Here is a 27542-nt window from a genome sequence, read left to right on the forward strand (position 1 = left end):
TTGTGATTGCTGAAGTACCTTTTGTTATTTTAAGCTCCATCTAGTTCAAACACTTGAGCTTTCCTAATAGAGAGTGGCTACAACACCAGCATACACGAGACCCAGCATCCCACAAGTGGGCACAGAACTGCAGGGAGCAGAGCCAGCACCCGCAGGGTGCGGTCCCATCGCCAGGACAACCCATCCCAAACACCCTGCATCCTCCTACTGCCTTTTTTGGCTTTGTATTAGCGCTCCATGACTACACCACAAGCAGGACCAAAGAATGAATCAGGCAGAGAATAACTCATCTGCCGTTTTTCCAACAGAACTGTTTCATCAGTCCCATTCACCACATTTACATGGGGGCATTACTGCTGGCACAGACTGCAGGAAGAGGGAAGGGTAAGGTGGCTTTTGGGGTACAATAGGACAGGACGGGCCAAGCTACTGAGCAACCTTTGCTTTCAACCACTCCTGCTTTATCCTTTGCAGTAGCTCTGATACATAGCCCTTTGGTGAGATTTACCCTTCGTCAAGCCACATGTGCACATGCCATTAACACAGTTCTGAAGAACAGAAGTGATGCACTATTGAACTATTCAGGGCAGTGCAAGACAAACACATTGATGGGAGCAAAACGGTACAGTTGCAGCAAACCATCAAAGCTCTCAAACACGCAACCAAGCTGACATAGTTCTCTGGCCTACACTAGCTTCACATGGGAAGGTGTTTTCAGAACACTGCCTGGATATACCCAGAGATGCCCTGCAGAGATCAACTGTACACAACAGGTAAGAGAGCTGAAAAGTAACTGGGCTTTATATTAAGTGTTAAAATAAAGGGTTTGCTTTCAATCATTAGGGTTTTTTTCATCATATTTGACTAGCTCTTACTTTCTCCGTATCTCTGCACTCCAGAAAATGAGTTTGCAACCCTCCAGGCATCCACATGACATTAAGCTCCATTACTTTCCAAGTTACTTTTGTCAAATACTACCGTCCCCCTGTACCAAAAGCAAGACCCTGAACAATCCAGCCTAACTTAGAAAGTGATCCAACTTTGAAATTGGGATTGTTCTGAGCATGGTTGGACCAGAGAGCCTCTGGGGTTCTCAGCTTAACTTGTTCAGTATTCTACCAGACTGCAGAGGCTGCTGCGGAGCTGCCCTCATTAACTCAAGCATTTATAATGCTCATGGCAGAAACTGACTTCTTGTATCAAGAGGGCAGGAAAAATTTCCTGCCTTGATGCGCAGTTTCAGTATTCAGATCCTTTAAAACTCCTCTACAAACAGAGATACTATGGACTATCTTTATGCAACCAAGCATACAGATAAGCTGAACTGCTAATGGTCTTCCTGAAGCTGAAGGTCAAAACTGAAAAACACAGCTGAGTAGTAAGAAGAGAAATAGCCAGATGCTCAGTGTATCTCCTATGCAAGTCAAAATACATACAAATGTAAATTACAAAAGCAAACACTAAAGCTTAGAATCATAGAATAGTTAGGGTTGGAAAGGACCTTAAGATCATACAGTTCCAATCCCCCTGCCATGGGCAGGGACACCTCACACTAAACCATGTCACCCAAGGCTTCATCCAACCTGGTCTTGAACACTGCCAGGGATGGAGCATTCACAACCTCCCTGGGCAACCCATTCCAGTGCCTCACCACCCTCACAGTAAAGAACTTCCTCCTTATATCCAATCTAAACTTCCCCTGTTTAAGTTTTAACCCATTACCCCTTGTCCTATCACTACAGTCCCTAATGAAGAGTCCCTCCCCAGCATCCCTATAGGTCCCCTTCAGATACTGGAAGGCTGCTCTGAGGTCTCCAAGCAGCTTCCCTTCTCCAGGCTGAACAGCCCCAACTTTCTCAGCCTGTCTTCATACAGGAGGTGCTCCAGCCCCTGATCATCCTCGTGGCCTCCTCTGGACTTGTTCCAACAGTTCCATGTCCTTTTTATGTAGAGGACACCAGAACTGCACACAGTGCTCCAGGTGAGGTCTCACAAGAGCAGAGTAGAGGGGGAGGATCACCTCCTTCGACCTGCTGGTCACACTGCTTTTGATACAGCCCAGGATACGATTGCTTTCTGGGCTGCGAGCACACACTGCCAGGTCATGTTCAACTTACTAGACTAAGGAGAGGCAGGGAGTCTGCAATGCAGCCTTCTGCAAAGAGCATTCACAAGTCAACTTGAGAGCTTTGCTCTCACTCAGGCCTGCTGTGTAGGGTTGATCTTTGTTATGTTTTCAGGTTCTTTCCCACATGTTAAGGAACAGCAGCATAGGATTTGCAGGCATTATTTCAACTTTGATCAAAGCCTGGGGTTCCTTCAACATTCCTGCATGTAGGTAACTCACCTCCAACTGCATATCGCCAGAACACTAGGAGCAGGAAGAGCAGCAAGCTACTCTTGCACAGGCTTGTGAAAACTGACAGGTCCACATTAATGCATCTAATAACCCATCCTTCTCTAAGGGAATGGCAGATCAATATTATTTGATTTACAAGACTGTCTGACTCCCCTCAGATACAAATTATTTTCAAATCCTTCCAAACACTGCCAAATCAAAGCTGTCATTAAAATACCATAAAAGCATTTCACTGGGAAGTCCTCTGTGCGGGTTCTGAGACCAAAACATTTGCACATAGTCACTTGCAAAGAGACAAGGAAACATTTGAAAGGACAGGGAAATGCAGCACACAGCCTCAAGATACCAAGGATATGCATCCTTCCACCAAAACGAGGGAACCAGCTCATGGAGAAGCAAGCTACTATGCAGTGAATCTTAAATTTGGAATCTTTAATTTCCTATCAATAGATGAATTTGAGGTGTTCCATGTAAGAAGAAGAAACGCTAACCAGCTACTTTGTGGTATGAATGAAAGACGCTTTCAAAGCTTACAGGAGGTGACCAACCACTTCTCCCATGGCTAAGTTGGTGCTTAGTGGCAGAAAAGACTGCACAGGGGTGCACCAAGTACAGAACAAGCAACAAAGCCTTTATATTTAATTAGTCAGAACTGAAGCAGCAAAGGAGCAGGGCAGCCTTCTGTCAGATTTTTAAACAGATTCTGATTACTTAGTGTTTGTTCTCACAAATGCTAAGATAGCGTCATTATTTCCTGTGTATGATGCAGAAGCAAGTGCTGTTCAGGACATCTCATCTTCAGTTGATTGCTCTGATCTCTCAGTGATCTAGAAGCTCACTGGTTTAGTGTGGGTTTAGTCCCATTTGCTCCATCTTTTGCTGTTCCAGAGACAGTAATATGTCCAGTGAAGATGCTGACATGTATCCTCATTCGGAAAAGATCTCTACCCTGTTCTCTTGGGTGTACAAAAGGGTATTCAAGTTGAGCACAACACATTGCACTGCAGCTTGCAGTCAACCTTCAGTTTAAGATGTTAGTAACAAACCACAGAGCAAGATAAAGAAAAAACACACAAACTGGGGGTTTTTCAACTTTAGCTCACTTCCGCATGAGTGGCTGTTACCACAACATCCTAGGTATACATTGTGCCCATCAGTGCAGAAGACACTGGTGTCTATAGATTTCACATAGCCTAAAACACTTGCAGCAACAAGTTATTAAAAGAAGAGTAAGAAAATTCTGAGTCTTCAGCTTCCAGCTGAACTTTTCCAGCTTCCCAGTTTATTGCAGGTCAGAATAGCATCAGTGTCAGGTGCAGCTTAGTGTTTTAAGCAAGAAAAAGCTATTTCATCATTTTTCACTTTCGGCTTTTTTGAACACCATGGTCAGGTAACAGAGCATCCTGGTTTGGTTTTTTGGGGCAAAGGACTAATGCTACAGCAGTAAGAAATCACATCATCTCACTTACAGCTCAGCTCATATAAAGGCAGCAGAAAAGAGCTGCAGGCTGGAGGATAAGACACGTGGCTTATTCAAGTATTGTCTTGGTTTAGGGTTTTAAGGTGCTGGATCAGGATGCTTTCAGATCCCACCACCTTTCCAACCATGGGCTTGGAGCTTTCAAGTATTGTAAGTAATAGTAGCCTTTTTGACCTCATTATTCAAACCATAGTAACCTTACAGTTTCTGAAGAAGCTCACAAAATGAGCAGTCATGTGTAACAGTTCCTTCACACAACAGCTTCTGTTTCTGTAGATTGTGGATATTGCCCAGAACATAATCTTTTTATTACTTTCTGTTTCCTGGATTCCACTAATGCAGGCAAATTCACATGTTGATTTGGTGAAAAACACAGATACTGCAACAGAAATCCAGTCGCTTACACAGCATGTTTTCAGAAACACAACGAAGGTGTCTCGCTTGAGGTAAGCTCAGACCCTGATTTTTCACTGAGGATAACTGCAGCCACAAAGCACTGAATTCAATCGGATTCAATACATCTCAGCTAAAGTTCTGACTATATACCCAATAAAACAAATGAATCAAATTAGTCTACTTCTTCAAAGGTGAGTTGAAGCTTCTTTAATACATATATATATATAGGGGTAAATGAAATAAACAGATCTTGGAAAAATAGTTATCAATGCGTAAGCTTTTGATCTTGTGTCACAAAGCACTGAGTTATCTTAACACCTGGTATATAACACACAGTAGTTACAAATAGTATACTAGAAAAGCAACACCTTTCTCATGCAGGCTGTGCAGTGCCTCCATTAATGAATGCTGTCAAAACTTAATGGAACGTATGAATGTGAAGAGTAACATAATTTAGTATCATTACTAAAGAACAATATAAAAAAAACCACCTACAACAAAAGCCACACAAACACCACACCAAACTGTCCAGATTTTGCACACTGTTACTGGCTTAGACAGCAAGTATTCTATTGTCTCCACTATAAGCTGCAGTATAAGCAAGTTTCTTTCAACCCCTCCAGCTTTCCAGGCAGTTTTGGCTCCTTGGAATATAGTTATCAGAAGACCTGTTTTAGTAGTCAGATATTAACTAGATTAACCAAGTAATTGGGCTCAACTGAAAGGTGTTTAAAGGACAATACAATCATCAGGCACAGCCAGCATGGGTTCACAAAGGGAACATCTTAACTGATTTGATATTCTTCTACAACAAGGGCACCCACCTAATGGGTGAAGGGAATGCAGTGGATGTAGTTTTCCTCGATTTTAATAAAGCCTTTGATAGTGTCCCTCACAGCATCCATCTGGACCAGTTGTCCAACTGTGAGACAAGCAGGGTCACAGTGCACTGGGTGAAGAACTGGCTGGACAGCAGGGCCCAAAGGGTTGCAGTAAATAAGGCTACATTCTGGCTGGCAAGTGGTCCACCTGGGGGTGGTCCCTCAGGGCTCAATCCTAGCGCCAGTTCTGTTCAGTATTTTTATCAGTGATCTGGATGCACAAGTGGAATGCACCATCATCAAATTGGCTGCTTATACCAAACTGGGACATGCTGTTGACTCTCTTGAGGAGCATGAGGCCTTGCAGAGGGATCTAGATAGACTGGACCATTAGGTAATCGTTAACAGCATGAAATTTAGAAGAACAAATGCAGGATTCCTCACCTGAGACAGAGTAACACTTCCGACTTGAACACGAGCTGGGAGAGTGAAGAGCAACAAGATAATTCATAGAATATTCAAGATATTCATAGAATACCAGGTTGGAAGGGACCTCAAGGGTCACTTGGTCCAACCTTTCTTGGCATAAAACACAGTCTAGACAAGATGGCTCAGCCCCCTGTCCAACACTGGGAAATCCATCATTTCCCTGGGAAGATTATTCCAATTTCACAATGATCATTCTCATTGTGAAAAGTTTTCCTCCTGTGTCCAGACAGAATACATCCAGGAGTACCCATTACCCCTTTTCACACCATTGGTCAGCTTCTGCACATGGGGAGGAAGCATTTCTAAAGTCTATGCAAACTTGTATGCCATATGCCTCTTGCTAACTTGCATATGAACAAGTCAACCATTCATTAAAGTGCCTGGTTAATGGATCAGTAAGGAAAGCCTTACTTTTAATACATATGTAAAATCCCTCCTCTATAATTTCCAGCTGGAACTCCAAGGTTGACAGTGAGCTGTTACACTAATAGGACTAATAGGATTCTTTATCTACAAGAGGATATATTAGTCCACAAGTACTGTGCGAGTTTTGTATCATCACTTTTTGACTGCGCAACTTGATATCGCTTGAATTTGTCAGGAGTAGAACTGCCTTACTTCTTACAGAGTGCCTTCAGAACTACTTGCTGCCATTCTGAAGTCCTGTGGATTACAATCATTTTAGGAAGATACCAAGTTCTGGATTTTAATAGAGGAAAAAAATGCAACCAGAACCGTCTTGTCCATCCAGCACCTGGCCTGAAAAGACATTTAATGTATTGAGGAAATAGATTACTCCATTTTTAATTCACTATTCCAGGGAAGCATGTTCAGAGGGTGAAAAAGTTATACCTTATTATTTCTTAGAAACATCATGAACAAAAAGCTGCACCTCCAGGGGGTGAGGGAAGTTGAGAGCCCTGACACTTCATCCTAGTAATTCATCTGGCAGCTCATCTTTTGCACTGTAACCAAGCACAGAATTAATACTGCAGAGTCAAGTTCCGTATAGTTTAAATGGTATAGCAAGGAAAGATTTAGCCCAGAATTCCATGTTTTATTAGCCTGTGTTACTTAAAACCAAGTACATTTATTAAATTGTGTGACTAAGTGATTGATCAGACTATGATGGCAGATTTTTCCTGTACTTAGTCACTTCCCCACCATAACTAGGTCTCCCAGTCCAGAGAATAAAAGGTTGTGAGTCATAAGGGCTTTATATGGAGAAAAGGATAAATCAGTGATATACAGAAAGACAGGAATGGCTCATGGCTGCAGAAGCCATCATTTTTGTTTCAAAAATACCTAGAGACTATAGAAAGGCACACAATCATAGAATAGTGATTCTCTAATATGCTGCATACAAGATTCTTTAACATCGATATAACCCCCTACCCTCCCAAAACAAAGGAAAAAAAACCCAGGCTTTACAGCATTCACACTCCACTAAGAAAAGTCTGTTCTCCTGAGTAGCCTTCCTCTATGAAACAAACAAGTTGACCAGTTGAGGTAGAAACTTGCAAGAGAGCCTAGATCAGTCTGGACCACCCATACCATGCCATGCTTATTCACTGCTTCAGTTATCCTCTTCCTGATCTCTTCCGAGATTTATTTTTTCCTCTACCCAAAAATCACTGCTGGCAGAGAGGAGCCCATCTCTTCCCTCTCTGCCAGTCGTCTCATTCTTGCCTAATTGCGTGTTTCTTTACAGAGGGGATCAGATTCAGAGCTTTTTCATTCATTCCTCTTTTAGGAGCACCCCTGTGCCTTTCTCTGTAATCAGTTGTCAGCCAGCAACGACCAAAGGGAGAGACACCCAGCACAGCCAAATGTTTCCATTTCTTAGCCTGGGAATGGGATGAGAACTGAACATCATTCCTTCATCTAAAGTTTGTATCTTTGAAAAGGTTCCTCAGGACAGCTACAGCTTCAGAGATGTTGGAACAACTAGGAAAGCATTTTGCAGGGGTCATACCATTAAAAACCTCTTAAAGAGTGATCTCTCCCCATTCAGTAAGAATCCAAAAGGCCAGGAATTTCCAGCTGCCCCGATACTCCACTGGAGGATCACACATTAATACAAGTGAAGATATCCTTCCATAGCTGCACAGGAAGGAAGCAGCAATAGATCACCTACCCACGTCACCCCAGTTGCTGCAGCTATAATTGTCTCTTGTCAATATAAGGCCCAAACCTCTGCAATTTCGGGTTTTAAGCCTCCAAACCTTGCATCGTTTATAGTGACCAAGCCTGCCAGCAACTCTCTCGTCCTACATCCCTGACAAGTTTTTACTGCACAATCTTTTAATACATCCCAGTAAGAGCCAGCATTAGCTACTGGAGTCAGAAGGGTGGGGTTTATGCCCACAAATTCCAAAATACTGGAATGCTCCAAGTTGTAACGCTTCTGTGGCTTTCTCTAAGAGGTTTGCCTGGAAGAGTGGCCTTCCATGAATTTAGAGACTTCAGTCTGCTTTACAAGTTTCAGATTGGATAAAAACAAACTCCTTTGATGCAGTACTATTGGCTGCACTATGCAAATTCCTGCTGTTCCCAAACACCCCTAGGGAAAAGCAAGCAATTAACTGGATGCTTACTAGTGCTCTTAATTTACATCAGTTAATTGCCCTGGATTATTCCCGGGCAAGGAGGGATTTCCTCTTTTCCACCAGTGTGCCTGCAACAGCAAAGACACTCCTCACAGGGTGAACTGATTTCTAGGATAATCTTTTCGCAGACGGACAGACAAACAAGACCCCGGGAGGGAGATGTGGGATGGGACCTGAGGAGTCAGTGTGGAGATTTCGGAGCTCTTTTTTTTCCCCAGCAGACCCCATTGTAGCGCTCAGAGCAGCGATTAAGCACAGATAACAGCTTTATTGTGCAAATGCAGGGAGGCCCCTCTCGCTCTCGGAAGGGAAAAGGAAAGGAAAAAAAAAAAGGAGGAAAAAAAAAAAAGAAAGAAAGAAGTCAGCCAAATAAGGTTGTTTGAGCTGCCCCAAGCCAGGAAAGGGGCCAGGAGATGACGCAGCCACAGCAGAGGAAGCTTTTAGTCAGTCTCCTCCCTAACCTGGAGGGGGGCCAGAGCCACCTCTTCCAGGGGAGCTTCTCTGGAAGCAGTGGCCATTGATCCACAGGGACAGGCGGAGCCCAGCAACTGGGGAAGGGGTCTATTCCCCTGCACGCCCAGCTTCGCAACAAGCAAAGACTTGAAACTCTTTAAACGGCTCGGTTTCAGTCCATCAGCCCTCTGTCATGCAGCCACCTAGGGACTTGAGCCTGCTCTGCGCAGGAGGATTTCACTTCAGACCAGATATACATAAAACAACTGAACCAAGTTTCCTCTAGAGGCAGTGATGCCATTTCCTGTCAAAAAAGGAGTCCATATTAAGACATCTTATGAGCAATCCTCACGAGAAAAGCAAAAATTGTAATTAACCTGCAGGGGTGATTAATCAGACAAGGGAGAGTTACCCCAAGGAAAGCACTGCAACCCCTTGGGGGCCCAGAAAAGGTACTGCCAGTAAGTGTTAAGGGGACATGATACTTGCAAGGACTGAGTGATGACCAGTCCCTGATATTAGGCACTTTTCCCCCATAGGATTCTTGTAGCAGAAGCAGATCTAAAGCTTTCTTTGGGCTCCTTTTAGTGTGTGCACCTCATCAACACCCTTCTTGCTCATCTGCCTCAAGCAGCAGAGGTCAAAACCAAAAGGACTCAACTAACACATTTCATCTTCTAGAACCTCTGATATGATAAACATTCTGAGCCTAACGGTGTCACACTAATGTTTCAAAACCAGGATTATGACTATCAATTCAAATCAGGCATTCACAGCAGTTCCTTGATCACCAGTCTGAAGCCACTGTAAGCGATGTTTTCTGCATAACACTGACATTAGGTGAAAAGCTTGTGTAAAGAAGGGGAGGAAGCAAGATTACACCAGTACATGAAAACAAAGCAAACACTAGTTTATCAACGGTATTCTTTAAATTCCCCTTTAAACACAGAAGGCCCAGAAGTACCAAACCAAGCTTTTGCTTAACTGCTTAACTGCTTCATCTGCTGATGAATACAATACAAGCTGGGGTGTAAAGGTCTTTCCTGGTTTGTAAAGTCCCATAGGATGAGTCCACCAATTTACCTGGTTTCACTGTATACTCAGCACTTTGTAGCTACTGTTGCTGCTGAAGTACAAAGACATTGGAAATTCACCAACAGGAGCAACACTGTATAGGGAGCTCTCAAATACATGGCTTTGTGACACCTCCATGTATCCAGAAGTATTAGAAGATACAATGGACTGAGTTTGCCTAAGCTAGCACCCATGCCCCACCAAAGCCTGTCTGTGACCAGTGCTGCAAAGCTTCCCAAGTTATAACAAGCAAGGGAGGAAGAGATGTAACACCAAAGGGTTTGTCCTTGGAAAAGAGAGAAGGCATCTCAAACGCTTCCAAGGGTTCTGTTATAGCACAACAGGATCCAAACCCAGGACATCAAAGAAGTCTCCAAGTCATGGCTTCCATCTGTCCACCTTTTGCCCTCAGTTTAAGACCTCTATCAAATTACACACGCAAAAGTAAATAAATCACCCAAACAAACAAGTGTAGTGCTCTGCTTTGTTACTTTATTGCAGCAAATGGTAGCAAGTAGCTACGCATCAAGAAACTAATTACTGAGGATTCTCTTGATACCTACCCCAGTCTCTTCTAACCAGTTCCAAAGAACAAAGCGGGTATGCTTCAAGGACCTTCGGACTCTAATACAACCACCAATTTAAGGTACAGACAGGGTCCCTGAAGGCCATTATGGCTATTGCTACACTGAGCATTAGAAAATATGAAAGGAAAAGGCAACAGCAGGAAAGAGTTAAAAAGATCTTAAATAGCATCATTGAGATGAGACCTATGAATCCTACTACCCTCCTGTGATGAAGACTTCATGCTTGTTCAAGTGGATTTTCTATGCAGAAACACTTTGACCTAGAAACCTGGAGACTTATGAACAGCAAGAGAAACACCTTATTCTGCTAATACAACAAGAGGAGTCCAAACTTTATTATACCTTAGTTTGAAGATTGCTGTATTCATGAGATTAGCTCTGATTAAGCCCATTTCTCTACAAGTAAAGGCTATGTTACCTAAGCCAGAACAACTCAAGTCCTAGTGACAAGATAGTTGAATGCACACACTACACGACAGATGCTCACAATTCAAGTTCAGTGGCCTATCTATTCATGTAGTCACAATGTAAGTTCACTCATAGGCAAAACAGTTAATGAAACCTGATACAGCATTGCTTTTTCTAATAGCTAAAGACACAGTAAAGTGTCAGCCCATTAAATGGATAGGACTGGTACAAAAAAGGCCACTTTCCCTCCCACTCCTCCAACTAAGAAGGTTTTTGTAATACTAAAGGTCAAGTGATTAACTACGGGGCTTGGACTAACCGTCAACGTGACACCTCATTCACTTCTATCGGGATTCAGAAGCTGACTTCCAGCTCTGCCAGCCTGGAATGACTCAGTGAGAGACTAGATCACTAGTCAGTAAGCATGAGATCAGAGCCTACTCATGGCCAATAATGAGACTTCTCAACTAGGGAAGACTTCAGAGCTCAGCAATGGCTTCCAAGAGGCATTTTATCACTCAACTACTTCCATCCCTCTACAGTACAAAGTGTTGGGAGGAATTACTTGCCCTTTTCAGTGTGCTCTTGAACTGTTCAACTCTTGCAAACTTTTCAGAACAAAAAAAAACCATAAATTGGGAGTTAGCTGCTTATCTATAAGATCACTCTAGATAAACGAGTAAAGCTTTCCTGTTGAGAGCATGACAGGATCAGCTGGCTGATCCATGATGGACTTTCTACATAACCCACAAGGCCTCCAACAACCAAACCCTCCAGTTGTGCGGACATTACACTTCACAACAGCAAATCATGTGCCACTAGTTCAAAGGTTACTAGAGTTAATCTTGGATCCCTATTAATAGTGCACCAAAAGCATAGTGCCACTTGTAGCAAATCTCGTAAGAAAATGGCAGTCTCTAGCTAGATGTGTTAACATTTAGCCTAGCTTAACAAGGAGTGGGTACTCAGAACTCGACAGGTTTTGCTGCTCAAACCACACAGCAGCATGTTCTGTAAGCTTGGTGAGATGAATGATAAGAGCTACCAAACACTTTAGACACAAATGTTTTTCCTGCCCAGCCAGAACTGTTCCCTGGAACACTTCCTCCATCCGTCTTCTTCACAATGGATTTATTTTTGTGATGAAGCTCACATATAGCTACATCTAACTGCTCAAGTTTCACCCATGTTTGACCTTCTTTGGAGAAAGTCACTTGCATTTTACTACTTTGTTAACTGAGTAGCTATTAGCAAATCTTTAGCTAGCACACCAGCAGTCGTGCTTCTTTCACATGAAGAACTGATTACACAGTTATGCCAGCACATCCTGTTCCTGCAAACCACAGCTCATGAAATAATGTTTAAAATACTATTTCAGTTGAGTCTGCAGCTAGGGCAGATGGGGCAGGAAACCGAGGGCTGATAGAGCAGGAGGCCTGCAGCTCTGCACCTCAACAGGCACAAACATCTGAACCGCTTTCTGTGGCGTGCAGTACACAGTGTCACAGCAAAGCACTCTCATTTCTGTATCTGCTGAAGCTCCGAAAGCAGAACTGCTCTGTCAGAACCAGAAAGCAGCAGACTGAGAGCGCGAATCCAGCCCTGGGTGTGTCTGCAGGCACAGAAGCTGCAATGAGCACCTTGCAGCCAGCGCAGTGGCGTAACACTTGGATTCAGCCTGTTAGAGGGAATCCTGCCTCCTAAGTGCCCCCGCAACATAGTCAGGATTTCTTGGCTGAGGCACACCAGAAGTCACTCATCACAACTGTGAACTCTCCGGCTAAAAGGTCTCAACTACATTTTCCACTGAAGTCCCCTAACCCGAGCTACTTCTGTTAATCTTGCTGAACTTGATGCCTGTAAGGTTTCCGAGGGTGGCTTTTTTAGGAAGTAAATCTTCCCTAATCATTGCTGATGTTTGAAGGCCTTTCTGAAGCTCCAGAAAATACTGTCTCAAACTTTAAGCGGCTCGAGTTTGACATCCTTTAAGATGTTGATGTTTAAAAACCAAATAAGCCAGCTATTGTCTCAGGAAGCTGGCATTTAAGACAGCAGGAAAAGCAGAAATCAGTCAAACAGGCATCCAGGACCTATTCTAAAGTAATAAAACTGTGTTAAAAAAAACAGTAAGGGTGGATTCCATTTCAACTTCCACTTGCACAGGGACAGGGTTTTGTTTAGGGCTTTTTTTCCTCTCCTTTACGTAAACCATAGACTCTTTGCTTAAACATTTGGTGTTCCTAGGCCGTTTCGGATCACTCCCAGTGAGGAAACATCCAGAGCGTTCCAGCCTGCTCCTTCCTGTTTTATCAATGAAGGGCCAGGACCAATTCTTTTACTCCAACCGGGAGAAATTAAATGGAAAAAACCCATTCTCCTCATTAGTCACCAAACTCCTGCTGCGAGGAGGAGAGTCAAGTACAGACTTGACCAGGCTTTCTGAAGTACCGAGATCTCTCCAGCCAAGAAATACTTCGAGTCAAGCTGGGACAAGGCTCCCTAGCAACTCAAGCTGACTAATTACGAGTTGTGAAAACCCCAACTTCACTGCACAGGGCACAGGAGAGGCGGCCATAGAACTAATGAACTCCGCAGCAGGCTCTCGTACGCTTCACCCCGCTCGCCTTCCCAGGCCCGGGGCGCACACGGCCGGCACCACTGGTGCGGCTCCGCGGGCGCTGCCCCGTAGCGCCGTTACCCACCCGCGGCCCAGGCGGGGCCCCAGCCCGGCCACCGCCCCGGACAAGTGAGGCGGGGGTGCGCGGCGGGGCACGCAGCACAAGATGGAGGGAGGGACGGGCGGCTCCGCTCCGCGCCCTGCTGCCCGCCCGGGACTCCCGCCTTCCCCGTCTCCTCTCTCCCTCCCAGGCCCCACCACTGCTCCCGGCCCGGACGGGTCTCCACTGCCGGGACGGGTCCCCACGGCCGCGAAGCCTCCGTCCCCTCCCGCCGCGAGGCCCGGTCGCCGCCACACCCGCCCAGCCCCGCTCTGAGGCGGCCGCAGCGATAGGGCCCCCCCCTATTCCCCCGTACCCCGGCGGCACCCACCGTTTTCGGCATCTTCCCGGCGGACTGGGCACGGCAGGTCGCTCCTCCTGCGCCGGTGGGCTCTCCGCGGGATCCGCGCTACTTCTAACGGGACTCAGCGCCTCGCCTGTCCGCCCCGGCGCAAGCCCCGCCCGGCCCCGCCTCCTTTGGCCCTGCAACCCGCACGCCTTCGGTCGGGGATGGAGCTGCCGCGTTCCCGCCCTGGTCTCCTCGGCCATGCGGCACAGGGAGGCCGGGCTGCGCTGGGCGTCGCCGCCGCCGTCGCCGGGATTCCGTGAGGCTTCGAAGCGTTGGTGGATGCCGCTGTCGGAGCGATGCCTTGAGAGGGGTCTGTGAAAGGACCAAGCCCCGCCGGGCAGGAGCCAAGGGGCTCAGAGCCCCAGAACTGGGGGCCCTGAACGCTGTAGTTTGTTTGCTTGTCAGGTGGCACTGGTGGTTCTTGCTAAAAGCATTATTTACCTGAAAAAGAAGCTATTTTACGGGCAATTTTACCAGTCAAAGTAAGACCATAGTGGTGAGGTGATGGATCCTGTCCCTCATTTGGCCCCAGTCATACCTGCTTGGGTGCACTTCATTCAATAGTCTCCTCAGTGTTCTCACCTACAAAGGTTCGCATGGGTGTCTTTAACTAAAGAGCACAAATCCAGCTCCAGATGCTTCAAAGGCACACAGGGCTATCTATGGCTCCCTGAAGCCTGGCAGACAAACCACCTCTAGTCTTCAAGCCTTCTCAGCGGCCATCACCATAACCACACAGGATAAAAGAGCAGTCAAATTCATGGATGAAAACAGTGTGAGGACCAGCTGCAGACTGTTCACAAAAGCTTCTTGTGTCACGGGTGTTTTGGAACCACGGATGGAGAGAATCAAGATCCAGCGTTTTTATGGGGATTTGAAGAAGCCATCTCATCTCATTTCTTAAGGCAAGTAGAAACCTATCTTCCTAGTTTTCTTCAATTGGTGTCTTCTTGTCAAATCTGCTAAAGCTTTTTCAATCTTCAGGCCTTCTTGGTTGATGGAAAGCCCAAGCAGACTACTTTTTGTTTTGCCCAGCATGTTGGATAAATGAAAAATGTGTTAATACGAGAACACATAAATTCAGATATAAAACAGGCAGAGAGCATGCCAAGCTCCACTAAGCAGCTCAGCACAGACTCCTGCCGAGCAAACCATTTTCTTTCATTTGATTATACCATTCTGCTGGCATTAATATTAAACTGAAGTATGTTGGGAATTGACATCAGATTCGTAATAACACTTTGTATGTCTTTAAAAGCTGCACTTCATTCTGAAGATCTCAAAGTGCCTGGTAAATACCCATAATCAAATACTCAGGGTCTGCAGAAAGGAAGTTTTTCTTCTTTATTCCCCAAGGAATAATATTGTTGTAAATGCATATGTAATACAACATAAATAATTCTAAAACTAGAGGCTTATAAAATGTGTTGATTTGCTTTTCAATGTGACGTTTCCTCACTAGGCAGCACTATGTGAGAAAGAGAAAATCCAGATTAGTTCTCACCCTATAAAAAAGGAAAACAAAGTTTGTAAGAGATGAGGCCTTGCCTTATCCCAGAGTAAACTAGAATACTACCAAGAGTAATAGAACTATTCCTGTGCCCACCTGGCAGGAGATGGAAATGGGGCCCATAAGCTTTGTTTGCTCCACCTGAATATGCAGGTTTCACCTAAACTAGGATCTCTGTGCTGTGTCTACATAGAAATTAAAGTTAGTGTAATTGGATTGATGTAAATTGGTGTAACTTTTCTACACAAAAAGTCACAGGCTCCCTAAGAGCCTGTTTACAAAGTTTTCTTCCTTTTCTGACTTGTTTTTACATGGAGACTTCCTCAGACTAGGTCAAACAAGACTGCTCCATGAAAGGGTTCCACTTGTTTCCTGCATATTATCAAAGAGATCCAGAATAATAAGGGCACTTGCTCACAATTTTAGGAATGTTGGGTGTGAGCTGTGTCACTGAATTCAAGTGGCGCTCTGGGGATTTCTTCATTACCATGCAAACAGTATCATATATAATAGGGACATCCCGATTCTGCTTCTGTTGAGACTTCTATTCCAACTTCCCTTCTGTTGAGTGGCTGAGGTATTTAATGGAGGATTTAATCATTCTTTTTCATGAAGATGATAAAACCTTGGAAGACAAAAGTCTATCTCTTTCCTTGCCAGATTTGAGGAGCCATAGTTTAGCATCCAGGGACCTAATGTTTTCTTCACAGTGCTAACGACAGGAGCAGTGATGCAGACAAAGCTCATGTCAGTGAAACAGTCAGACCCTAAGCAATGGCATTCCCACTCACAGTGTGCCAGGCATTGGCCGCATGCACAGAAAGTGATAAACAGTATGTCAAGCAGTCTCCAAACAGTCTGCGGGGACAAGACAAAGCAAAGCGAATTCTACAGCACGACAGACACTTTCTCACCACAGGCACTCCTCTCATCCTTCTTCTGTATTACTCGTAGGAATAGCCAAACAAAGTACCATTCATGCCACTTTGGAAGACAAGAGTTCCCTGTGACAGGCATGTAAATCTCTACGCTTTACTTCATCCCATGCTTCTTCCTTTCTTCTTTCCCTTCCCTGTGGAGGGGGAGGACAAGACATCCCAAACATCTGAACTGTGTGGTGCTCCAGCTCCAGCGTCATGAGGAATTCCTGCTGTGGAGGTGCTGCACCAGGATCTTGCCTCCCCCGCAGACCTCTCCCGTGCCAGCTGCTGAGGAGGGATGGTGGTATCAGGCTTGCTGAGCCCTCCCCACCCGGCCGTGTGTGAGAACAACCACATCAGTGGATTCCTTGAGAGCCACAGGCAGGGGTTATCTCTCCTCCCCAACTGCAGGGTGAGATTCCAAGGGGTAAAAGTGTCAGCTGACTAAAGATCCTCCCTGCAGGAGGCTGTAGGGATGAGTAACATTACCCAGGGCCTCAAAAAATGCATTATTTCCAGACTGCTCAGAGCCTAAACAATATTAAAGTACTTCAGAATTAGATTAGACCAGGATGACATAAAGCATTCTCCTGGGAGGAGGTCTGGTATTCCGCTAGGGATTTATTGTCTTGGTTTCATTTACATCAAACCTTTTGTAGTACCTTCTTTTCAACAGAAAAAGAACGTACATTATTTGGTCTGAAATACCAGAATTATGTAGCATGAGCACTTAAGCAAGGGGCCATTTCATCAGCATGTATTTTTTTGGGACTAGTGCTGGGTAACTTGAACTGCCCTTCACGTAGCTTTGCCAGAAGACTGAAGTCTTATTTCATCCAGTTTGTGAGCTGCCATTTAAAAACCAAGCAAATAAATAAGCACACTCCAAAAAAACACCAATAAAGAAAAGATGTTCCATACTAGAATGTGTACTTACTTCAGAGGGCTGAAAGAAATCCAGTTTAATTAACATAGGCAAATGGAGGCAGAAAATCAAATTGTTACCAGAGGAGAACTGCCTTCACCACAGTAGTCCTGGATTGTTCTATATTTAAATTAAGCAGTCTGGTTATGAGTTATGCTTTGAGCAGCAGGTAAGCTTCTTTCACCTGCTTTTACAGTTTTCTTCTGCTCAGACAGTAATGTCTACAGTTCCACAGTGAGATGCCTTTGATGATGCTCTTAGATCATTTTAGTGTCTGATTGTGTTTTGAGGTGAAAAGCATCTTTTCTCCCAAATACAATCACTCATTACAAACACCCTTGCCTTGCTTTGAGCACCAAGGTTATCTTTTGCAGTGATTCTCAAGCTGGGAGGATGAGAGGGCAAAGGAAAGGGAGAGGGTACAACAACTAAGGAGGTAGGATTTGAAAAGGCTGAGAATAACTCTATTCCCACACAGCTGCTGGTATGGGGCAGGAGCTGATAGGGCCATTGCATCTGTGACCCCGTTTGTCTGACTCCCTTTCCACCCTGAGGAATAGAGCTCAGTGCAGTGTATAGTCCCAGCTGCAGGGTTGTCATTCCCTGCAGCAGAAATAGCTGGAACAGCCTGGAAATCCCCGGGATTTGAGCCTGCAGATGCTCTGTAAGACCCTAGTTCCTAGTTCCCTCTCGCATATGGGTCCCCCACTGCCAGTGAGGCCCCTGCAGGGACCAAGGGAGAAGGCAGGATGAGGAGCAACGACTCAGTGTATGGCCCCAATCCCTGTGTGTCTGGGGTATGTACAAAGGGAGACAAAGGGTGTGCAATGTATGCAGTGACCACGTGAAAAAAAGTAAGAACCACCTTTCTGCTCTAATCACCTCTTCTTCAGTTGTTCTTTCTATGTACCATATGGGAACAAATGCTCATCTCTTCCTTGCTTTCTACACCTTGTACTGCTTTGCAGCAATGTGGGGAACAAAGGGAAATCTAATGGGTATTCTGGGACCTCACTCCAAATATTTACAGCCCAAGTAACAGATAACATAACTAGCAAGGACAAAACAATGAATGGGAACGTATTTTTCCAGTTTGGGTGAAAGGTGCTAATGCAGAAATGCTCTGAAATGTACACAGAATAGTAATGATGTGAGCTTTGGAGGCTGACATTGATGCCTTCTCCTCAGAGCAAAGAGGTGGGGTAAGGCCCACTGATCTGTTCCCTCTCAACCTAGAGAAGAGAAATTTGTCCCATGGGCAATGGGAGGAATCAAACTCAGTTTTAGGAAAGATAGCTAACCAAAGAAATAGCTTCAGTGGTATTTATTCTGACAGGGTTAATGATGTAATGTGTATCCAAACAGAAACATGCTTACCCATATGTATTTGTCAGAGGCCATTGAGCATTTACAGTGGTCAGTCAACTAAAAAATGCTGGAAGCAGGGAGCTAAAGGTAAAATACTACATTACCAATGCAGTTTATCCCCTGAGGCAGTCCACAAAGCCCATGGGACACCCACCAGAGCTGTCTAGACCAGCAAAGCCTCACTGCAAATGAACCATGACAGAAAAAACTATTACAGCTCCAAAATCTAACAAGACCTGTTTCTCTGCTCCTCATCCACCTTACTTTATTAACAGGACAACCCAAAGCTTTCTAGACGTAAAACCTAGCAAACTTTTTACTCAATAGAGCTCAGACCAACAAGAGCTTACACCCAACACTAACAGGTTTTGTTGAAGAACAGGAAGTGACTTGGAGTCTTCAGAATAGATCTTCACCATTTCAGTACTCCGAAGAAACAGGCTCTCTGGGAATGTCTGTCCCCTCCCCCCCGGTCCCTCTCTCCTGCTCTTCCTCCTTCTCAGATGGCTGATATGGATCCAAGATGATGGTACCAGTGTGATGGCCATGTAGGGCCACTGCCTTTCTGACTCAGAGACTGGGAACTCAGAGATTGTAAGGAAGGCCACCAGAAGTTTCTTTCCATGCCTGCCAGAGACTATGAGTGCCTGGTCCAACCTCTGAGGCTGGGTACCAAGCTCCAGGTGCTTCTGATACAGGTGACCACTGGATAGGAGTTTTGGGGTTTTCCAAAGGCTTCAACGTGTAATTATGAGGAGCAATTGTATACAGTCAGTCTGAGAAAAGGGGCTATATAAGGACCAAACTGGGTGTTACTGAACAGGAATCAAGGAGAAGCCAGTTCTAAGATGGATTTTCAGGTTAATATGTTTTGGCTATTTAATATTAAACCCCTTCCAAAGGCACATGGCTCACCAATCGTGACAATGAGATGCCACAGCAGGAGTCTCTAGCTGCATGACAGGAGGTAGTGAAGGCAGGCCAGAGGTGCTGTGATATTTACTGTTCATCCACAACTGTTTAAGTTCATGCAAAACTGTGGAGCCTGGCAGGGCTCTTTGTATTTCATTCATGGGGTAACAAAGGAAGAGCTCTGCAGTCAGGGAGGAAGGAGACCTTGTGAAATATCCATCCCATATCCTGTATCTCCAGTCAACAGAATTTTATCAGGGCTAAATTTAACCCACTGAGAATAATGAAGTGACAGCGCATCATTTTGGCAACTGCTTCCAAATTCATTAGAAACACCAATTATTGCACAAGTCCCAGTAGTTTACCAGCCCTGGTTCAGGGGAAGAAGCTTCCTGATTATAACCAGGACTGATAGTCTTTGTTGAACTTTGATTAGGTGCACAATAATTTTCTGTCACAAACTGTCACTGATCGTTGTGGCTGTAACCAAGTCACTACTTGTCACCCAGGGAAGCTGGAGAAAATAAAGGCAAGTCTGTTTAACTTCAAAGTTGTCATCATCAGCTGAAGGATCTCAAAGCACCAGTTATTTACTGGAGTGTTCCATTCTCCCCATGTACATCCTGCCCCCTCCAGTTCTTCATTCCCCAGGCTTTATCTTCTGGATGATCATTCAGAACACATTCTTGGGCTGCTACGTTTGCAGCCTGCAGACTTCATAACAGCAGCTCTCCAGAGCTGTACAGCTTGTCTGCTCTTTAATAGAATAGGATAGGATTCTATGATTCATTTAACTGGACCAGAATAGAGCAACTCAAAAATAAAGTCATAAAGTCCCTCTGAAACACATTTAGTGTGAATGTTAAATATTCAGCAGCAGCTCTTTTGTTTTCCAGATCTGCTCCTATTACACCGTGCTACTTGTTAATGTAGACATGCTTACCTGTCAAAATGATCCAGGCTTGCTTGTGTGTCTGTTGAACCTGTTCAAACATTTTTAGCTGATGGATTTTAACCTGGATGGTGGTGGCAGAACTGAGTTAGGGAGCAAGCAGGCATGCAGACTTACTGGCACCGCTGTGGAGACAGTAACCCCCAAGGAAGACAGCCTCAAATGAGCCAGAATAGCACTTTCAGCCTCAGGCCAACTGAGCCATTCCTGGGAGCCACGCTAGCTCATGGGTCCACTGGGCACCAAACTGCAGTGCTGAAGTTGGCTCCTAAGTTCTCCTTCTCCCTCTGCAAAACGTCGTAGGCTCACCCATGGATTCAGTCTTCACTGACTGACATCAAATTGCCCTGGAACATAAGTATGCACCTCCATGAGTGTTTTACCCTCCAGTTAGCTCCTGCTTCCACTCATCTCTTCCTGACCTCTTTCACTTGCCACTATGATTGGAAAACCTTCTCTCCCTCACTCACAGAGCAGCTGCTTATAATCTGACTTCCCTCTGCTTCTCCAGGGCTCTAACAGTGACTTGCTGTTCCAGGCTTTCCAGCTCCTACAGAGCAGGGAGGGAGCTCTCAGTCTTGCCGCTAACTTTAAGTCAGTTCTCCCCACTGTACTGAAACTTGGTCAGGGGAATCAATACACTGGAACATAGGGCTCAGACAGCCATAAAGAGGGAAAAGAAAACTGGGCCATGTTTCCAGGTGGCAGTGTATAACGTGGAAGATGATCTCAGCACTAACCGTTTCAGACAAATGACCATTTACCAGTTCTTTCCATCTAAGTCTTGGCTCCATTCATTTTGCCTGAGACTTAGATCTATTTTTGGAAACCTTAAAAATATACAGGCGGTTGCCAGCCATTTTTATTCCAATGCAGGAACATTATATACTGAAGACATTCCTCTTGGTTCCTGCTCAGATGGCAAGCTTTTTCCAGGTGACCACCAAATAGACCCATGGCAATGTTGTCCAGGCAAGTATTGCAGCTCTTTCTGGGCTGGAACATGAAGTAGACCTAAAAAAACCCAACAACCCAGAATATTATTGTGTGGGAGATGCCTAGAACAGGAGTCTAATCCGGGAATGTTCATGCTGTCTCTCCCACCCAGCTGATTCACTCACAAGTGAAGGGAATTCCCTCCCAGCCTGTTAACACTACAGGGTGTGATTTGCAGTCAGGGTTGCATGACTGTGAGAGACATGCACTGCTGGGCATCCCTAACTCCCACTCTGCATCCAGTTCTTTTCCCCACTGCAAAACACAATGGTGCACCGCAGAGCACACACCACCCAGCCCAGTTAGGCGTGACAGGAGGCATCCTTCATTTAAGTTTTTACTAAACACATGGCATCTCTGATACTAAAATGCAGAGAAATAAGTCATTTAGGATATTTATACCAGCAGAGTGAGTGGGTTATAAAAATGAGGAATGGGTAGGTGGATAGATAGATGATAGATAGATAGATAACAGATAGGTAGACATATGGATATATACATACATACTGTGTTCTCAGCTGTTATCTGTCTCAGAAGCGGCTGTCTTCAGCCACAGACACAGAGAAGCAAACACTCAGTCACAATTATGCCTGTTATGTTTCAGGACGATTCTATCTTCATAGAGAACACAGACTTCCACTTTTCAAACACAGCCATGCCTTTATTTTTCTTTGTCTTAGAGGTTGTTTTTTTTCTCTCACTTAACCCATTTCTGTTTGTTTTTAAGAGGACAAGGGGGGAAAAAAAAAGCCTGCAATGTCAAAACTAGTTTTTCAAGCCCAAAAACGTGTTTTGAGAAGATCCCCAAGCCCGGGAGCCTTCCCCCACCAGAAACCTCCATCCTCAGCCACCCTGGGGGCAGGGAGGATTAGCTTACTGATGTTTGTACAGTGCTTTGAAAACACAAAAGCTCTCTGGGTAATTCTCTTAGAAACCACACAAACCACCAAGATACCAAAGTCCCTCTCAGGGAAAGGCTAGTGTACAGCTAAAAATAGCCATTAAGGAAAAAGGATGGCTCCTCAAGAGCACAGGAGATACCAGAAGTCCTCACTGAAGATGGCCTTCCAACAGAGCCAGAGCTGAGTCGCAGCATTCTGAACTTCATGTCTGTGCATGTGTCTTCTGGCTTTCTGTGAGCATCTGAGAGAGAAGCAGCAGGGCCAGGGTCAGGCTGCCTCTTCCCTGAATCACAGCACCAGGCTCCCTAATGGATCAGCAAATCTCCCAGAGCTCAAAGTGCACCATCCTTTCCGAGGGGTGGTGGGGATAACAGAGGGCACAGCAGTTTCCTCCAGCACCAGCTACTGGCAGTATCAGTGGAGCCCCATGGTCCCTCTGTAGGGAGAAGCAACCAGCCTCTCAAAGAGCTCTGAGGAGGATTACTAGAGACTGTCTTGCTGTCCTCTGCTGCCAGGAGATGAACACCTTAACCTGAGTCAGTCAGCAGGCCTGCGCTTCTCTGGGAGGAGTTTAACCTACTTGCTTGTATTCTTTCTCTTCATCTTGCTCATTGAAGGACCTCCTGCAATGAAAAGCATGGAGAATCATAGGAGTTTGTTTCCTAGCTGCATTCAAATCCTCTGGGCAACCCGTGCCAGTGCCTCACCACCCTCATACTAAAGAACTTCCTAATATTTAACCCAAATCTTCCCTCTGTCAGTTTAAAGCCATTTCCCCTCTTCCTATCCCCAAAGGCCCTTGTGAAAAGTCCCTCTCCAGCTCTCTGTTGGGCCCCTTTAGGTACTGGAAGGCTGCTATAAGGTCTCCTCAGTGACTTCTCCAGGCTGAAGAGCCCCAGCTCTCTCAGCCTGTTTTCATAGGATAGGTGCTTCAGCTTGAGTCTTTTCCTCGTTTCGTGTTATTCCTATTACTTGTTGCATTCGCAGGAGCTGAATGCTTTCACAAACTTCAGAAGTATAGGAAAAGTATGGTGTAAGATAGGACAGAATAGCATGGGTAGCATCACATAGAAGCAAACTCCTTCTCAGTGGTCAGTGTGTCCTCATGTTGATATTTACAGTGTCAGTATAGCAAAGATTTCAGACAGTGTCAATTCAGTAAAGATTTCATTTCAGCAACACAAACACACAACTAGAGCAGCTCCCACAGTAACCAACACAGGGTCAGACACCGCCTGCATAGGTAACTTGAGCTTTCTTGCTCAGATAAACCCTGTCTTGCCCCACTGCAGCATGCAAAACTGGTGAAGTACATCCCTGTACCACGTTGTATTTCATTAACCCACCTCTGGGCTGATGCCTTCTTTCTGAGAAAATGGATTGCTTTGACAGGCTGGCTCAATAATCTCAGGAATTACTGCAGGTTGCTCTCTCTTGCCTCAGTTTCCCCAGTTAATGCTGAATTACTGGATGCTGATGGTGTTAATTTACAGCTGCAGTGCACTCAAAAGGCCAGAGGTGGAATAAAAGATTATGGCATTACTCAGCTTCCCAGGATTCACTTGATATGATGAGTATTCTGGGGGACTGACAAGGAACCTGCCTTATTCATAACTAGTTTATATCTTACTAGTCAAACAAAATTCCCTTGGGAATTCTCTGTGCCTGTGGGGGTCTTATGGTGGGAAAACGTTAAAAGCACTGTTAGAAACACTGCTAAAGACTCTTGGTAGTCACAAGAAGAGTCTCCACGCTCCAGATTTGTCCAGGCTCTTGGATGCGGGAAGCTGATACACTGTCTTTGCCCCAGCACTGCTGCTATTGGTAAATAGGGAATATAAAGCCTGTTTCTCTGGAGAAATAAAAGACATAAGACAGTGAGAAGAAAACATAGATTACTGGGGGTTGGCTGGTGCGTGCTGAGCAGCTCTTTGCATTTCAGAACAGAGATGGCAATGTGGTGTCACTTTAACTGCACATTTCTGCATAGGTGATGCTCCGTCCATCTCAGCTTTATGGCTGCTATCGATACTGTGCAACAGGACAAGGAGATGTCAAAATAATGGAATGCTGACCATGGCCAAACACCTCTCCTTGTGTGGAGGTGTTGGGGCTGACCTTCAGGACCTTTAAATTCTGGCCAGAAGATCCTGCTCCTTAGATACACATGAAACATATCAAAAACCAGTGCCCACCTACCTTTCTGAGCTGCTGATGTCCCAAGACATCCCCTGGCTTTGATGACCCAGCCCATTTCTCCCCTGGATGCAGACAAAAGCACTGACTTGCAAACATGTGCAGGCTGCTGACACCTACTTCAAAGAGAATGGAATTAGGAAGCTACTTTATCCACCACAAACTACCACAGACAACTCTTTTCCCGCAGGCTTTTCCTCCTTTCCCTGAAGACGCAGATGATTCTGAATTAATTGAAAGGGTGTATTTGAGAGGGAGCAGCCAGAGCTTCCTGTGCCCCATGATACACCACACATCCTGCCTTGTTAACATTAGAATGCAGCAGACATCCCCTTTCCTCCCCTCCAAAACCTACATGGACTAACCTACTGTATTAGTCTCACAACCGCACCCTGCCATGCTCCTTCAATCCCTGCCCCAGTCTTCTGCATGTCCACAGCAGGCCAAAACACAAATACGCCAATCAACTACAAAGCTGAAAAAGCCAACACCTTCCCTGGGTTTCTCTCAGGTTACTTCACAAGGTCCATTTCTTGGGCCCTGATACTAATGCTGTATCTGTCCACTTGATGTGAATCTCATCTATTGACTTCAGAGCACCTAAAAGGCCAAGTGTGAGGACACAGTATGTGTTCAAATTACCTGAATCTTTTTTGAGGGTCACCTGAAAAAGGCCTTGGTCAGACACATTGATCTGATGCTAGCTCTCTGCTGGAATTTTGCTACCCTCTGGCATTCATATACCCAGATCCAGAGCGCCCTGGGGATTCAGGTAGTCACGATGAACACACCCAGAGATTATCTGCACAGCCCCATACAGACAGTATTCAAAGGGTCTCTTCTTGCACAAGTATCAAGGGACTCTTTTTCACTGTCTCTGATACCATTCAGTGGCATTCATTAAGAACACTTACAGAGAAGGTAAGAACAAAATACAGAGGTTTCCTGCTTCCTGCTAACAAATGTGGAAAACAGAGGCTCAGGAACCCAGCCTAGTGGACTCTCTTACTGATTGTACAATAGAGAGGTATACAATTCTAGAACAAGCTTAGGCAGGATGCTCCTTTGGATGGGTTTTTCTTTTCTCCTTCTAAGTTAGCAGATAAATGATGAAATAGATTGAGAATGTTTTGTAGCTCCCTACTGTGCCCTTTAATAAGGTCAAACCAGGATTAGCAATGCTGTCTGGAGGAGTTCAACCCAAGCAGTCTCAGCTATCTTCTTAAATACAGTCTAAGTCATCTAATTTGTGTGACATTCAGTGAGATGGATTTTTAGTCATTGTCTTCAGAGCCACATTCCCTTTCTTCATTGCTAGCTACATGGTCCTCCCTGAATGGTAGTACAATCCAGGTGCTGAGCATCACTCCGGGTATTGATCCAGACTCTGCCCCAGTCTGAAGAAGCTTTCTGTGCTTTCCATATCTCAGTCACTGAGACACCTCTGCAACACTGGGGTAAAGTCTTTCACCAGAAGCCTTAAACCTTTGGGGTTAAAAAACCATGTTGAATACTATCTAGTACTTTCTGCTTCCCCAAGCCATACCTGTAAAGTGTGCCAGTTTCCATCCAGTCGCACTTTCATGCAGTTTCCATTTTACAGTATTTAGAGGAAATAGAACAACAAAACACAAACAAGGTATTTATTTCTTTTTAGAAGGTTTCCTTTCACACAGGCTGTGCTTCTATGAACACTAATACTGGATCCACACCGTTCTGGAGCACTGACAGTAAACTTTTCACGTGGAGCAGGCAAGGACACTTCTGTCTGGTTAGCTGGCTCATCTTGAGTTTTGCTGACTTCATGTTTTAACGCTAGCACACTTCAGCAGAGATGAGATGTGATCTGGCACGAATCTATAGGGGCCTGCACAGGTGATCCATCTCCTGGGACAAACAAGTTCAGCAATGTTTTTCCAATAAATCTTAACCAGGAGAAAGAGCCACCTCTGGACCGGCTTCTTGTATCACCAGGCCAATGTGTTTCTGGTCTGTTACTTAGAGTCTTAAAGCTGGATTTACTGCCCTGATGAAGTGTTCCAGATTCTCTTCCACTTTGTTTTTGCCTAGATTTCCACAATAAATGGAGACAAATTCTCTTCCATTTTGTTTTTTTCCCTAGCTTTCCATGATAAATGGAGTCAAACTTTCCAGGATGATTCACCCTGGCTATAAGCAGAGATAACTCTGTACAAACCAGTGGGAATCAAGCGTGCTTCGCCACTCTCCCATACTCATCATCATAACCTAAACTGCTATTAGTTTTACTTTGTCATCTTTACTAATCTTCTTCTCACCACTTAATATTTGTTAAAAGGGATGAGGTATTCTCATAAACCCCAATCACACTGCATCACAGTGCTGTGCTATTTTTGTCTTTGTCATACCCAGGAAATATGGCGTCACATCGTGCCATAAAACTGAAATGGGATCAAAGCAGCAAAGGGCTGTGTCAAAAATCACACAACACTATCCTGCCCTGCAGAGAGCCGAAGCAGCCTGCAGTGTGTAAGCACAGGGTGAGACGCAGTCTTCTGTGGGCAAGTCATTCCTGTGCTGTGGGAATGAAATGAGAGGCTCAGCACATGACCCAGGCTTCCTCCTGCACATACAAGGATCAATATCCTAGAAACACACAGGACAGCATCTTAGATGAACATTTACACCACACAAAACTCCACAGCTCCTCCCCACCAGAACTGCCACCATTTGCCTATCACCAGGTACTGCTGTACCCTCCTGCTGCCTCTCCTGATGTTTTGCAGGCCATGTGTTTTCATATGACTCGGCAAAAATCCCAGAGCTGGAAGAACTGCACACCAGATCTGGCCAATTCAGCACGTAGAAAAAGGATCTCCTCTCCTCCCCTCCATTGTCAAGCCTACCTGATAACCTCAGCACTCTGGTTAGATACAGAATAGAAGTTAGCTCAAGTCCTCAACACCCCCCAGCTATCCCAGTGCTATCTGAGCAATTTGCTGTCCTGGTGCCTTGCTCACAGCAGAGCCTGGCACAAATACGCAGGTTCCTGGTGCTGCCATCAGAACCCAGCCCTGGAGTTCATTGCGTGCATGAATAGTTGTGCATTAATTTCAGTTCACTTCAGTTCCCAGGGCTGT

The 27542-nt window shown here is 45.0% G+C and overlaps 2 protein-coding genes across 2 annotated transcripts in view; both read right to left on the reverse strand.

Moving 5' to 3' along the window:
* The window catches only part of MSN (moesin), a 42229-nt gene extending 28321 nt beyond the window's left edge, over positions 1-13908 (reverse strand). Inside the window, exon 1 of the mRNA XM_061356680.1 lies at positions 13725-13908. Coding sequence (XP_061212664.1) covers positions 13725-13736 — 12 coding nt within the window. The 5' untranslated portion in view covers positions 13737-13908. The remainder of the gene's footprint in view (positions 1-13724) is intronic.
* The window catches only part of LOC133214031 (potassium voltage-gated channel subfamily C member 1-like), a 310932-nt gene that overhangs the window by 271683 nt on the left and 11707 nt on the right, over positions 1-27542 (reverse strand). The gene's annotated exons all lie outside the window — the stretch shown is intronic.

The sequence above is a fragment of the Neopsephotus bourkii genome, unplaced genomic scaffold (genome assembly GCF_033783945.1).
Source record: "Neopsephotus bourkii isolate Nb327-2 ecotype Australia unplaced genomic scaffold, CSIRO-AGI_Nbou_v1 NB_867, whole genome shotgun sequence".
NCBI classification, from domain to species: Eukaryota; Metazoa; Chordata; class Aves; order Psittaciformes; family Psittacidae; genus Neopsephotus; species Neopsephotus bourkii.